The 14,522-nt window shown below is 40.5% G+C and overlaps 2 protein-coding genes and 1 long non-coding RNA gene across 6 annotated transcripts in view; 2 read left to right on the forward strand and 1 right to left on the reverse strand.

Moving 5' to 3' along the window:
- On the forward strand, positions 1-9,673 carry ciz1b (cdkn1a interacting zinc finger protein 1b). Of its 4 annotated transcripts, XR_004332121.1 has the most exons (14): positions 1-108; positions 495-553; positions 854-1,039; positions 1,887-1,972; positions 3,335-3,411; positions 3,515-3,655; positions 4,558-4,650; positions 4,764-4,857; positions 5,174-5,278; positions 5,420-5,602; positions 6,636-6,690; positions 8,092-8,213; positions 8,340-8,516; positions 9,551-9,673. XR_004332121.1 is itself a non-coding variant. In XM_032516734.1 (13 exons), the coding sequence occupies exons 7-13, from the start codon at positions 4,607-4,609 to the stop codon at positions 8,391-8,393; spliced, it is 657 nt and encodes a 218-aa protein (XP_032372625.1). In that variant the 5' UTR covers positions 1-108; positions 495-553; positions 854-1,039; positions 1,887-1,972; positions 3,335-3,411; positions 3,515-3,655; positions 4,558-4,606; the 3' UTR covers positions 8,394-8,539. The 4 variants fall into 4 exon arrangements, 3 of the variants coding, with proteins under 3 accessions (XP_032372625.1, XP_032372627.1, XP_032372626.1); XM_032516734.1 differs by lacking the exon at positions 9,551-9,673 and having other exon boundaries at positions 8,340-8,539; XM_032516735.1 differs by lacking the exon at positions 9,551-9,673 and having other exon boundaries at positions 8-108; positions 490-553; positions 8,340-8,539.
- Positions 9,317-14,522, forward strand: part of surf4l (surfeit 4, like) — a 6,470-nt gene continuing 1,264 nt past the window's right edge. The window contains exons 1-5 of the mRNA XM_032516717.1: positions 9,317-9,808; positions 11,872-12,058; positions 13,266-13,342; positions 13,767-13,810; positions 14,004-14,193. Of these exons, the coding sequence (XP_032372608.1) occupies positions 9,761-9,808; positions 11,872-12,058; positions 13,266-13,342; positions 13,767-13,810; positions 14,004-14,193 (546 nt within the window). The 5' untranslated portion in view covers positions 9,317-9,760. The remainder of the gene's footprint in view (positions 9,809-11,871; positions 12,059-13,265; positions 13,343-13,766; positions 13,811-14,003; positions 14,194-14,522) is intronic.
- LOC116690018 (uncharacterized) overlaps positions 12,414-14,522 on the reverse strand; it is a 26,076-nt gene continuing 23,967 nt past the window's right edge. The window contains exon 3 of the long non-coding RNA XR_004332140.1: positions 12,414-12,514. This is a non-coding gene — a long non-coding RNA (uncharacterized LOC116690018). The remainder of the gene's footprint in view (positions 12,515-14,522) is intronic.

Genomic DNA, 14,522 nt, shown 5'->3' on the forward strand with positions numbered 1-14,522 from the left:
CCGCAGTGTTCCTCCCAGCCAACAGAGGGCGACAGAGCAACTCGGAGACAAACGGTGAATAAGTCTGTGTTTACATGTAGCCGAGCTAGTTTTAGCTTCTGCTGAGCGGTACGTTTAACTAAATTCAGCTGTAGTTAAATTAAATATACGTACTTACTCCGATAAGAGCTCCTTTAATCTCTGCCAAACAACGCATAAAGCACTAAAGCCAGGCTCTGTTTGTTGGTCGAAGCCGCTTTATCCCGTTAACGTTAGCCAAACCACGGATGGTGCGATATTTCTTTTAAAAATCGGCGAATTTAAAGTTTGTCTGCTTATCAATCGAGTACAGTCCCATATAATAATTACGTTAGGACATGTTACTAATTACCAGTAGCCAGTTGTGTATTCGGCTTTCATGCTAAGCAACATGTCACTTCTTATTTCATATACTTTTGTGTTTTAAGACATTTTGGGGATTTTTGTCTGCTATTGATACACTTCTATCAGTGCAGGTCAGTGTTGGTGAAGAACTGGTCTTCAACATGGTCAAACAGCAGCGGAGAACAGACAGGTAGGACTGGTTGCAATGGGTGGCTATTGGTTATTATGGTTGGCTGTTTACTGTTTTTTTGCTGTAGGCCAATCCCACTGGTAGAATTCTACTCAAAGTTGCACGTTAATGTACAACTTTGAGTCACACTGTGGTATTAAAACTATACTATACTAATTCTTCCACTTCTGACATTTATTAGATAAAACAATTAATTGAGAAAATTAAAGTTTCTTTGAGTTTTTAGATGCAGCTTCTTCTCTTGTGATCAGCTGAAGTATTCGCTGGTTTCACTGATTTGTCTTCACGTTCTCCTCTCAGGTGTTTTGTACCTGCTGCAGGGAACAGTGTGACGTGGGTTCGTTTTCCTGTTGGCCCAGTACAAAGAAGACACCTTCAGCAGGTAGACAGAAACAATCCCCACAGCCCCATCACCACAGAAGAAGAGAGGGAAGACCCAGGACCTGACGAAGTTTCAGGAGACACAAAGAGGGCGAGACTGGACCGGTCAGTCTGAGAATTTTTACTTATTTGTGTTTTCTCCATCCAGTCTGTGAGTCAAACACAAGTGTAGCCTCATCATTACACAATATGAACAGTTATATGTTCTTGCTCTAGATGAAAATGGTCACAAATTAGGGAAAAATTGTGTTTCACAGTTTTTATGATATCTTGTTTTTATCCAACAAACACCAAAATATTTAGATTGGAACCAGAATCTCTGGCCAGTGAGTTTTTGTAATAAATTCTTATAATTACTTATAACGATAAATTATCAAAATACGGTTGCCAATTCATTTTTTATAATCAATTAATATGCTAATTGTTTCAGCTCTAGTTCAGATGTTCTAAAGGGTTTCAGACACGTCGGTGTCTGTATCCACAGAGCAGCGTAATGTTTGATGTGCTAACAGATAAACTGCAGCAGCTTCACTTGGAACCTGATATTTTTTACTAACTGTATTTCCGCAGTAATAAATATTAGCAGTTGCTGCGGTCACTCTCCTGCTTCAAACACTTCAGAGGAGAAACGAACCAACAAAAAGCACAATTACTGTTTGTGCATAAATCGGTAAATATTAAATTCATGGCAATTAGCATGAATTAGTTCTCAATATGGACATTTTAATACACTGACAAGTGAATTTACAGTTTCAGAGACGTGAGGTAGAATAGAACTGCGAATGCTCACACATTTCTCGTTTTTGTGTTTTAATTGTGTTCTGTATTTATTAAAAAGCACTTTGTAACAGTTTTCTGAAAGGTGCTAAATAACGTGTATTGTTATTATTTCTTATCAGCACTCTGAGACTCTGAACCACAATCACCGCTGTAATAAATATGTTTCCCTCAGAACTGAAGACGCTGCAGCTCTGACCAATAGAGAGAAAGTCCCAGGGTCATGTGGTCAACCAGGAAGTGAGAGCTGCCCCACAGCAGGTGAAGGACTCCCCTAAAATGTACAGGGGACGAGGCCTTACGTACGTCCTTCATCACAAAGACTGTTGTGTGCACATTGTCACTTTTTACATAAGCTAGCAAAACCGTGGTCTAAAAAGTTGTTTATCAGTTAAATCTTTGCCTTACCTGAAAATAAACATGACAAAGAGGCAGGATTTAAAAAATTTGTGATCGTCAATTTACGTAGATAGATAGTTTTTCGCTGTTTACACAGCTGCAAGGTGACCAGACTTCCTGCAGATTTAGCTGCTGATAAATTCTCAAATTGAAAATGTTATACTGGAAAATATGTGCCACTAAAAAGTGCTACTCTTTGCATTCGATGACCAAATGATTTCCAACAACAAATATCTCTTTAGAGATGAGGTCTGTATTCTGATATCAATGTAGTATCTTGGGTGTGTGTGTGTGTGTGTGTGTTTGTGGTGTGTGTGTTGTGTGTGTGTGTGTGTGTGGTGTGTGTGGTGTGTGTGGGGGTGTGTGTGTGTGTGTGTGTGTGTGGTGTGGTGTGTGTGTGTGTGTGTGTGTGTGTGTGTGTGTGTGTGTGTGTGTGCAATCACTTGCCAAGGTGTGATAAGATAGAACTTTATTTATTCAGAGGGATATTGTTGTGCAGTAGCTCAGTACAACACAGGAAAGACTGCAAATAAACTAAAAATAATCATTAAGATGCAAAAACGAGATGTACACAATATTAGAAATGTAAGCAAGCAGGTTAACAGTGAGTGTCATAAATTGCAATATATGTGATTTATGTATAAAGCTCATACTACCGTTGCTATCTGCTCTACAATAAACAGCTGTTCATAATGTTCACACTGAGCTGGTTTCCAACACTGAACTCGCTACAGATGGAATTAGCTTTTCCACATTTCACCTGAAGATTTTAAAAGACTTGATTTTAAAAGAAGTGTTTCCAGTGTGTACCATTTATAGTTCTACAGTTACGTAAGTGTTTATTATGTATAAAGTTTGAAGGAGGAGAAGGAAGTTTAAGGTCTGCTTCAAATGAATAGCTTGCCTGATTAAACCAAGTTAACTAACAAGTTAATTTTATACAGTTTTTCTGATGAAATGAGACACAACAGAGCTACATATCCATTTTTACCTGTGTTATTATTCATAACACAGTTACATACGGTTATGATGCTGCGGTGAGCTTTCAGCTTAAATCTTATAGATGTCACTGATTGGTTTTTTACTGTTCTGTAATGAACCATCATATGGGACACCTTCACAGTTCTGAGGAAATGCATTTTGTAACGTTATTCCTAAGCGAACGTAAAGTCTATATGTTTGTATCCTAATCATAAATGTGTGTATGTTTGTGTGTGTTGTTAGATGGCGTTTTATCCAGACTGTCCTCTCCAGACCAGCCGGCGTCAGCAGAGCCCAGTGAGGACAGCAGAGCAGCTGAGGTGATGATACACTCTGATGTCATCTCAGTTTATGACATCACTCATGCATATACGTGTTGTAATACTTTCTCTGTGTGTGTGTGTATGTGTGTGTGCGTGTCAGCTGCCGAGTGTAAGTTCACTAAAGGTCACCATCCAGCAGAGCAGTGAGAGCAGAGAGTTTGGACAGACAGACAGGACAGCTGACAAACAGACAGGTGGACTCCACTGTCACGTCTGTGACCTTACCTGTCGCTCTGTGCAGGTTAGAAACACCTGAGGTTCCTCCGGTACTCTAATACTGCAGTAGGCTACTTCATCTCCACATTGTTGCACTGAGGTCAGATCTCAGGTTAATGATTTGGTTGGCTGGATGACTTGCCAACAGTAAAAGTAACTGCAATGTAAAAAATATGCCACTACATAACTAAGTGAAAGTCCTGCAGTCAAAACTTGAAACTGATGTATAAATACGAAAGCATTATCAGCATAATGTAGTGGAAGTACTTAAAGTAAAAGCACTGATTGTGCAGTAAAATGTTCCCTGTCGGCGTTTGCTATTATATCTGATGTTTCTGAATTAATATTACTGCTGCATTAATGTGTATGTTGCATTTTACTGCTGTAGATGTTTAAGGTTGTGCAAATTGTAACTCCTTTTATACTGCTGGGTAGTTTAATCTACAGCAATTCATCATCTCCATCTGTCCTGTGAGAACCACGTATGTCTAAAAGTCAACTTTTCATGGTGTCAGAAAAATAGCCCTGTATTTTCAGCTTTGTGACGTTGCATTTTCCAGCTGATCCAAGAGGTTTTTTAAAGAGTTTATTTTGCTTAAGAAGTAGGATAAGTAGTAGAAAATAGAATTTTATCAACACATTAGTTAAACTGCACCTGCATCATACATGGTTTTCACTGGACAGGAAAGGGGATGAAAAACTGTCATCGGAAGAGTAATTAAAGCTGTCAGACAAATGTAGTGGAGTAAAGTAAGTAAGTAAGTGTGTGGGTGTGTGTGTGTGGGTTGTGTGTTTGTGTGTGTGTGTGTGTGTGTTGTGGTGTGTGGGTGTGTGGTGTGTTGGTGTTGTGTGTGTGTGTGTGTGTTGTGGTGTGTGTGTGGTGTGTGTGTGTGTGTGGTGTGTGGTGTGTGTGTGTGTGTTGTCCAGGTGTTTCAGGAACACATGGCAGGATCACGAACCTGAGGAAACTGAAGGGATGACACACTCTATCTGCCTCACACCCACACACACGCAGAACAGGTATAAATACACACCACACACACACACCCCACACACACACACACACACACACACACACATACACACACACACACACACACACACATCCTGATTGCTCCATCTTTGTCCTCCAGGGGGTGTTGGCCTGAACCGCAACGTTGGTGTGACACTTGTCAGACTCATTTCAGCGGTGATATCATCGTCCATCGACGGACAAAACAACACAAGGTAGCAACACAGATGACATCGCAGACACCATCACAGACACAGCTGGTTTTGATTGGTCAGAGGGTTTGTGTGGTTGTGGCTGCTGATTCAAACTGAACATTGCCTGCTGCTGCTTTACATTAAATGCTCTCCACCAAACCGCAAACCGACAGGAGGCTTTTATTTTGTAGAAGTTGTTGGAAGTATAAGAAAGCCCCCTCCCACACACTGTGTAAAACTCCATCAGTTCAGAGCGACACGCTGCACCTCGGATATGATCACAAGAAAATAGGAAGCAGCGGGTTCATTAATCACTGTTCTTCTTCTCTGTCTCCAGATGTGTAAGCAGATGTGTCGTCCCTTCTGTCCGGTGTGTAAACGTCACTTCAGGACTCCCAGGAAGTTTGTGGAGCACATGAAGTCTGCAGAGCACAAGGAGCAGGTCAGCAGGACGCAGGGTCATGTTAGAGAAGAAGTAGTAGTACGGCAAACTGTCTGAATATGTCTGAAATCAACTGTATAACATCAACGCTGATAAACAGGGGGGGAGGGTGAGTTTGATTCTCTGTCTGTGTCCTCCCAGGTGCACCTGGAGGAGGCTCAGGAGGAAGAGCTGATCACAGTGGACGCTGTCGGCTGCTTCGAGGGAGAGGAGGAGGATGAAGAAAAGGAAGTAGAAGAAGTTGAAGTAGCTGAAGAAGAAGAAGAGAGTGTAGGAAAGGAAGAAGCAGAGAAGGAAGTGTCGGAGGTACAACCAAACGTTCAGGTGAACAGCGTCATGTTTCATCCTACAGGGCTCTCATGCTCACACACTAGTGCCGGCTGATCAGTCACTGTAATACTAGACTAGACTTAGACTTCTCTTTATTAATCCTTTTGGGATGACTCCCGCGAAGAAATTGAAAGTTCCAGCAGCAGTTTTAGCAAGAAAAAATAAATAAAAAATAGATTAAAAAAGACAACAAAATCACAATAATAATAATAACAACAATAAGAACATTAGTCGAGTAAACAAAGAAAAGACCATAAATTAATACTGTTAGTTGTTGCTGATGTGTAAGTGAGTTTCAGTCCGACCTGAAGCTTCAGCTGGATGTTTGTGTTTTATTTAATCACCACAGTGACGAAAGTTTTTAACTTATGCAGTTGAATTGCATTTGTGCACGAAAACAGAATAAATCTGTAACGTCCTTAAGCATAGAAAAATACCCAGATGTAGATTGTTAGCCGTATCGCTTAGCCAAAGGTCACTCAGCATGTTTGTGTTGTTTTATGAAATGTGTCAAACAGACGAGGTTGGGGAGTAACAATACAATAAACTCAGCAAGATGATTTTGAAGTGCTCATATTATACTTTTTGGCTTTTTTCCTTTCCTTTATTGTGTAACATATCTTTTTAAAAAGGTACAACCCAACCCAAAGTCTCCCCCAAAGGGACTTACCATCTCCAACAGAAAACACTGTTCACTAACTGCTCCAAACAGCTCTTTTTTAGCCCAGCCTTTACTTCTGTGACATTATAATGCTCGCCTAGCTGCTAGAGTGGCACGCCCTCATACTCTGCTTCTGACTGGCTAGTAGTCCTGACCTAGGTACTGCACATGTGCGACTCCCAACAACGAAGGAACAGAAGTGTGATGCCTCACTCTGTTGTTAAAACAGAAAGCTCAACACACAGGGTGAAAATAGGAGCTGCAACAATGTGCAGTACAACAAATATATGGTGTTTGAAAATTTGAATTTTGAAAATTAAACCGTGTGTGTGTGTGTGTGTGTGTGTGTGTATGTGTGTTTTGCAGGCAGCTGACGCACAGAAAGCAGACAAGGGGGAATATGACCCCCACACCACATATGGTATGTTCTTTATTGCTGTGTGTCAACTCATTGTCAGTATAGTCAGTTTATATAAGGGGTGGAACGGTACACAGAAGTCACGGTTTGGTTCATACCTCGGTTCAGGCATAACGGTTCAGTTCAGCGGGAAAAGCAAAACAAAAATTCAGAATTTGTTTTTTAAGTGTCACACAGTCTCTCCCCTGAGTATGTAAAGTAAGATGTAAACAGTAAACAATAAGTACCCCACATCATCTCCAGACTCCTCTAGATTTCTTTAACTGTCTAGACAGTTAAAGAAATGGACCAACGGATCTCGTTGTTCTGGACGGAGACCAGTGAAGGAAAATAGAAGCACTTTTCCAGTGATGGCTAGGCGTTACTGCGCAGCCTTCAACTGAGCTTGACGACGTAGTTGTGATGTGGGCATTGTGTCTGAAAGTTATAAGTCTTCTGGTAGCTGTGCAAGAGAAATCTCAATCATTCCCAATCAGCAGAGATGGAGAGCGTAGTTATATGTTAGGAGACAACATAGACAAAGGCTAATTACTGCTAACTGCTAACTAACATGCTAGTTAACATTAATTAGCAATTAAGCCTAAACAGCTGATGAAAGTCGAAACTGTCTGCGAGCTTGTCACGGCAATATGGTGATTTGTCGACTAGTTATGACGCAATTGATAGCCTATTTTTACAACAAAAACTCTGCTACGGAGCCATACCGTGAGGTACAAGGTAATGGAGCCTTTTATACATTGTTGTGTTTCTTTAGAAATAAACAACGGACAAATAGAGTCTTGGAACGCTTCAGATGTAAAGTTATTCGCTGTCAAAGTGGTGCCAAAATGAATGGCAGTCAATGGGATGCTAACTGCAGGTGATGGCTTCGTAGCATTAAAATGGCGCCATGGGAGCTACGCTTAGAGAGGAGAGGCTTGGCTAGTGGCTAGTGGCTACCTAGCTTCAGAGCTAAGGCAGGGCTACAGGTTAGGTGTCCCTAAGTAACGTGTATCTAACAGTAGTTCCGCATTACATTAATTAATTTGCACGCAAGTTTTATTCAGTTTTAAACCGTGTATTGTCCATGTAAATTCATGTACCAAACCGAGACGCCCGTACCATTTTGGTTCTTAACGAATACAAGTACCGTTCCACCCGTATATATATAGAATAGTCGGTACAGAGTAAGTTCACAGCTGTATACAGGTTTTCTTGTTGACCTTTGATTAAGCATGATTTAAATGTTAATCTGATTTATGAGAATTTCCTGTTAGTATCTATTTACACCGTCATAATGTACCAGTTTTGGAAAGGAAAAAAATATGAACAAATCTATTCAAAATAATAATAAATATTAAAATTAGAATATGCAAATAATATTTACTTCATATTAAAACAATAAATGTATCTGTGTCTCCACAGGAAGTAGTTTTGTGCTTCCTGTTTCTGGCTTCCTGTGTCAATTGTGTAATAAGTTCTTCTATAGAGAGACAACAGCACGACACACACACTGCAGGACGCACACGCACTACCTCAACTTGCAGGTAACAATTTTTAAAATTTGTCATCACAAAGACAAACGAACGTGTGTGTGCGCACACACGCACGCACGCATGCACGCACACACTCACGCACACGCACACTGCTGAATGTGTTTTTTTGTTTTTCAGAGCCACAGAGCTAAGAAAACACATGAAGATCAGGACAGATCTGCTCTCAACTGACTTACTCTCACTGTATCCCACAATGCATCTCTGTATCCCACAATGAATCTCTGTATCCAGGTGATACTGCTGTAAAGACACAGAACAGGCATGTTCTTCCAAAATAATTTAAACATTAAACAGGTACAAATATGGTCAACTCACAACCTGTGTGGTTTTCATCGGATTATATTTAGATGTTTTGTGACACTGAGTTACCTCTTTACCGACACCAGGTGGCTGTTGGAAGAACTGCAGCTTCAAGTCTCGACGTCCCAAAACTCATCATGATATATAAATGTATAGTTTTATATTAAAGGATTAGTATAACGACATATTAGGTCATTTTATATGAATTGGATCAACCTCATCACACCACAGATGCCACTGCTTGCCATGTATTATGTGTCCAACAAATCCCATTAGAATTGCCTTAAATAACGAAATCCTTGCATCTGTACATCTGTTCCTGGTGCAAAATGTTTGAATAGGCCCAATTGCCAAAGTCCCTTTAAAGTCCAGATGCTTATGATAATATGATAATTCTGGGCTTTCCTTATTGCTGAATTTGATTGCTAAATATAATTTGATCAGGTTAATTATCGTTTAATACATGGCAAGTGGCGGTGTCTGTAGTGTGATGAGGTTGATAGAATTTTGCAAAGTGAAGCAACGTGGTTCCGTGACAAAAACAAGTTTTTCTCTCGCATATTTGTGACTTTAATATCAGAATTTTTGGGGGGTTTTCTTGGGAATTAGTGTGTTTTTTTTAATCAACACTTGTCCTGAAGAGGCTAAAACCAATGATAAATATATGCAGTATGCAATATACTGTATAACAGTTGTATATCCAGGTATTTGTTAATCCTCAAGTCATGACTGCTACATAGGTTCTTTTGATCTGGCAAACATTTTACTTACATTTTTATATATATTTTTTTCTCTTTTTTTTTCACTTGGGACCATTTTTGTTGCTTTTTATTTTTATTTTTTTATATTTACACAAGATAGACATACAGGAAACAAACAAAAAAACATTATGACCATGAAATCATCTGTAGTGTTTCTGATGGGGGTGAAACGTCACAGCCACACATGATTAATGTTTTGATTTTTTTGTTATATATTGTTATATTAGAGATTTAATTTAAAAAAAAAAGAAAAGAGAATTTGTACAGGCACTCTGCGTACACGTGGCATGCCTCACCTTGTCGCGTCCAGAGGGGGCGCTGTCCCCGCTAAGCGCAGAGGATTGTGGGATAGCAGGAGGCAGTAGCGGAGCATCACCATCACCACCGCTGCCGTACCGCGGGACTCGTCTCACCGGACTTTAACCTGAGCTGGGAGCCGTTTCTCCGCACTTAAGTGCCTTAACAGCGGAGGGAGAGATGGGACACGGAGACCTAATGAGCCGGGCGGAGGATGTAGCGGACCAGGTGAGCGCCTCTCTGCGGGAAACACTCATCATGAACCGGCCACAGACGGGGGCTGGGACCTGCTGGGACTCTTGCAGACCGCGGTTGCCGGAAATTTTCTGCTATCGAATTCCATTCAATAATCTGATAGTTTTATGGAGCTTTGTACACGGTGCACACTCCGGTAAATCAGTGTTGTCTTCCGGTAAATTCGGCCTACAGAAGATTTTCCCGAACAGCACTTTGTTCAAGTAGGATCAACTTTTGTTGAACTTTTGAAGCATACGTTAAACGTTAACGTTAGTTTGGCGAAGGCAAATTGTGGGTGTCTGATCGAGAGTCTGATCTGAGAGTCTGTCTGAAAATAAAGTTATACTGCATCACCAAAAATAGGTATTTAGTCCAATTACTTGTATGCCGAAGTGAGGAGTGGCTCCTAATAATGTGCTCAAGGCCTCGGTTGTTTTCTATCAGCTAAGAATGATCAGCAGATTAGCAGGGGAACTTAAAACATGCAGAGTTTTAAACGGAGTCTGGTGTACCATCATAAATATTTCGACGATCATGTTATTACAAAGCAACGCGATTCTTCTTCTTTGCTGAGTTTAAATTGTATTTGAAGTTTTTTTTTTTAATTACTTCCACAACATCTGTAAGTTATTTTAGAAGAAGATCCGGGAACAATACAAAGTCCGTTATAGATTTGTGAATATTGGACGAAATCAAGGTAATTACGGATGCCGAAAAGTTGAATTGATCTCAATAATGAAACTGTAGTCTTCAGTTATTTGTTACGCGCTGTGAGTCTGCAGACCTAGAAGGATGGGCAAAATTGACATGCTTTTCTCAACGGACTCTGGTGTGCCGATTGTTGTCATAAAGAAGTTATAAGGTAACACATTTGAATGTTAATTTCTATCACAGAATGATGCACAAATTATTAATCATTTTAATATTGCAGGTTTTAAATAATGTTCATACTATTCAGTTGTTACTGCACTCTAGTGCCTGTTACACAGTCAATGGTTATGGTACATCACGTTTACTTTTACAGTTGTAGTTTTTCTGCTTTTATTTTGAAGCAGCTTTACACAGGAAGCAGTTTGAGGAGGATGTTGGAGCTGACTGGCTGCCACATACGCACCTCGATTAGGATGTCAGGCTAGTCTCCTGTTCTCACTACAGCTTTAATTCAGCAGGCATGTTTTTCAGCTGCCAGTGAAAACCAAAATTGCATTTGGTCACACAAGCAGTGTTTTCCCTCGGTTTGTAAAAGACTTAGGTGCACGTATTTGGTGGGAGGGTTTAGGGGTCCTATGCAATTTCACATCATTTTGGACCATTATTAGTCCTACTAGCATGTCTGTTTCTAAAATGTTGGAAAAGCTAGAGCAGATAATAAATAAAAAAATAAATGACATTCAAAAAGATTTGAGACCAAACCCACCAACCCAACCCAACTACAATCATTAGATCTGAAAAGAGTCTTTAAGTTTTATGCTCCCATTGATCTTACATTTATTCAGCTTGGGCGGTGCTCAAAACGGCTCGGGTGCTGCACCTCAACCTTAGATTGGCAGGGGAAACCCTGCAAAGTCTTTTGAGTGTAATCCTATAAAGGACACATTGCAGTATATTTGTTTACCTGTTATCCAGCAGACGTTTGTATCCTCACAGGTATTTATGTGGCCTGCACATAGGGATTGCATGATGGTAACCTGAAACTGGACCAGAAAGAAAGGGTAGGTTTTAGGGAGGGAAAACATGTCTGTTCTTAAGAAACATACTTGTTGAATGAATGTTAATTTTGATTTAATAGTAATTTAAATGTTTAAAAGACTAAAGATTAAGTGTGTGTGTGTGTGTGATTTAAATGCTTTTAACGTTAAACTGAAGGAGTGGCATGGCATCAAGGGTTATTTTCACCGGAGAGATTTTAATAAAAAAAAAAAAAAATCATCAATCAAAAAAACATGTCACACTTCAACAGATTTTCCCAGTAAAAATGGTAATTACCAGATAACAGAAACCCACAGTTTAATCCACTCGTGACACTCTGACACTTTTACTTTTTTGTGTTGTAGTTCCTGCGGGTCACCAAACACTACCTCCCCCACATGGCCCGGCTCTGTCTGGTCAGCACCTTCCTGGAGGACGGGTTCAGGATGTGGTTCCAGTGGGGGGAGCAGAGCGAGTACATCGAATCCACCTGGAACTGTGGACACTTCCTCGCCAACATCTTCGTCCTGCTCAACTTGCTGGGGCAGCTGGGTAATATATATGCACACACGTTTGTCTTTCTATAGAGAGCTGAAGACCCGCCCTTCTACTTCCAGTCCATGGGACCTATGTTTTGAAAATTTATGAACGGGAGTGAACGTGGAGAGCCAAATTATTTTTTGATCCTGTTTGTATTGAGCTATGGATTACAAATATGATGTTCGTCAATTTAAAAGATAATGTTTCAACCGAAGAAAGTCTAAGTTAATTGTTAAATTGTTGAAGTAGTAGACTGTGAAAATGACTACACACTTCAATGTTGCCTGGATGACGTCTGGCTGAAGCTACGTGTTTCTGTGTATCGTACCGGGGATGTAACGTTACTCAAATGAGCAGAGAATCTTGCTTGTTCTTTTGCTTATCGGCTGAAAACATTTCACTGGATAAAACACGTCAGGTAAGATAACGTTACATGTGTTGTGGCACAGAGCTAAGCTAGCTAGCTAGCTAGGTGACGTAAATTGTGTGAGACGAGAGATGTTCACTGAGCGGTTTCACACAAAACTGAGTGGTACTATGACAAACCTACAGCTAACTGAGACTTTCTTAGGCAGAAAAATTATCTTTTAAATTGACGGACATCATATTTGTATTCCATGGATCAAATAAAACGGCCCCAAAAAAATTTGCCTCTCCCCCTTCACTACCATTCATATTTTTTCAAAACATGAGTCCCATGAGGTCCACCGAAAGGGACGTGATTTTGGCTCTCTATACTTGTGAGGACCCTCGTTGAAACAGTCCTTTTGAAGAAACCAAAATGCACAAATGTCCTCACTATGATGGTTTAAAACGGAAGCTGGCCCTCACAAAGATAGAGAAAACGGATCATTTAGGAAACTAGTGTCTGTGTTCCAGTTTTTACTTACAACATGACTTAAGTCAGAGATCACTTTTACAATTTAAAATTGATTTACAGATTCAGATGATTAAAACAGCACTGCACTAGTAATAATAACAACAGCGTTTGAATGGTGAAAGTCATCTTTACACTGGTTGTTGTCAGTTTTGACAATGTTAAGAAGTTGAACATGTGAACAAACCTCTGATGTCTTCAGACACCATGTTTAACGGCTAACACATGACAAACTGAATGTCTTCGCCTCATGATAATAAATTGCCTGTTACGTGCAAAAAAATGTCAGTCATCATAACACAGAAATGTCCTAAATAAAACCATCTGTATGTCTCTCTGCAGGTGGCTGTGTGTTAATCCTTAGTAGAAACTTTGTTCAGTATGCCTGCTTCACTCTGTTTGGGATCATTGGCCTCCAGGTACACACACACACACACACACACACACACACACACACACACACACACACCCCCTTCACCGACACACACACCCCACACGTCTGTCGCGGCAGATGTGAAGGTGCCTTCTCTAATATCGAATGAGTTAACGTCAGCCTTTAATCAGCTCTTCATGATGTCCGACAATGGTTTACCGGTTTGAAGTGTCTTTCTGTTCTTCCGTCCTCCGTTTTAGACGACACATGAAACCTGAACAGGTTTTCAGTCCATTGTGTGTTCACTTTGGAAATAAAAAATAAAAAAAATAAAAAAACAGTATCCAAACGGAATTACTCTGGACAATTTTGTCTCACAGCGCTAAAAGAAATTGAAAACAAGCGCTGACTATGACCACCAGAGTACGGATGTACAGCACATACAGTTGATGTTTCCTCCTCCTCTGCAGACGCTGGCCTACAGCATCCTGTGGGACCCAAAGTTTCTCATGAGGTGAGTCTGCACAACCACAGTCTGCTCGGAGCCCTCTTTAATGATTATCTTAACATCTTTTTAAAGAATTTCTCCATGTTTCCTTCCCTCCTCTCTCTTTGTTTCCTCTCCTCCTCCATCTCCTTTCCTCACCTTTCCCCGTTTCCTCTTTTCCCCTCTCTGCTTGCTTCCCCTCCCCTCCTCCCCCCTGTAGGAACCTGGCGTTGGGGGGAGGCCTCCTCCTCCTCCTGGCAGAGTGTCGGGGGGAAGCTCGCAGTGTGTTTGCAGGAGTTCCTTCTCTTGGTCATCAGAGCTCTCCGAAACACCTGCTGCAGCTGGGAGGAAGGGTCCTCCTTGTCCTCATGTTCATGACGCTGCTGCACTTTGACCTCAGCCTATTCAGTGTGAGTGACGCACACACACAGTTGCTTTTTGGAGATATATATATATATATATATATATATATATATATATATATATACACACACACACACACACACACACACACACACACACACACACACACACACACACACATTTCTATTTTTAGAACATCATAGAAAATGTCTCAGCTGTGTCTATTTCTTTTAGGTTTAATACAACAAAGCTGATTCTGAACATACTAATGTGTTCATGTTAGCATGTTAGCATGCTATGTTAAAATACAACGGAGGTTGATGGGAATTCAGTCGTTTATGGAGCACGCAACATCTCAAAATATTTTTGTTTCATT

The sequence above is a fragment of the Etheostoma spectabile genome, chromosome 5, assembly GCF_008692095.1.
Source record: "Etheostoma spectabile isolate EspeVRDwgs_2016 chromosome 5, UIUC_Espe_1.0, whole genome shotgun sequence".
Taxonomy (NCBI): Eukaryota; Metazoa; Chordata; class Actinopteri; order Perciformes; family Percidae; genus Etheostoma; species Etheostoma spectabile.

Coding starts and splice junctions, on each gene's coding strand:
- ciz1b (XM_032516734.1), top strand. CDS start 4,607: ATGACACACTCTATCTGCCTCACACCCACACACACGCAGAACAG. Junction 4,858..5,173: donor GACGGACAAAACAACACAAG/GTAGCAACACAG, acceptor CTCTGTCTCCAG/ATGTGTAAGCAGATGTGTCG. Junction 5,279..5,419: donor CTGCAGAGCACAAGGAGCAG/GTCAGCAGGACG, acceptor GTGTCCTCCCAG/GTGCACCTGGAGGAGGCTCA.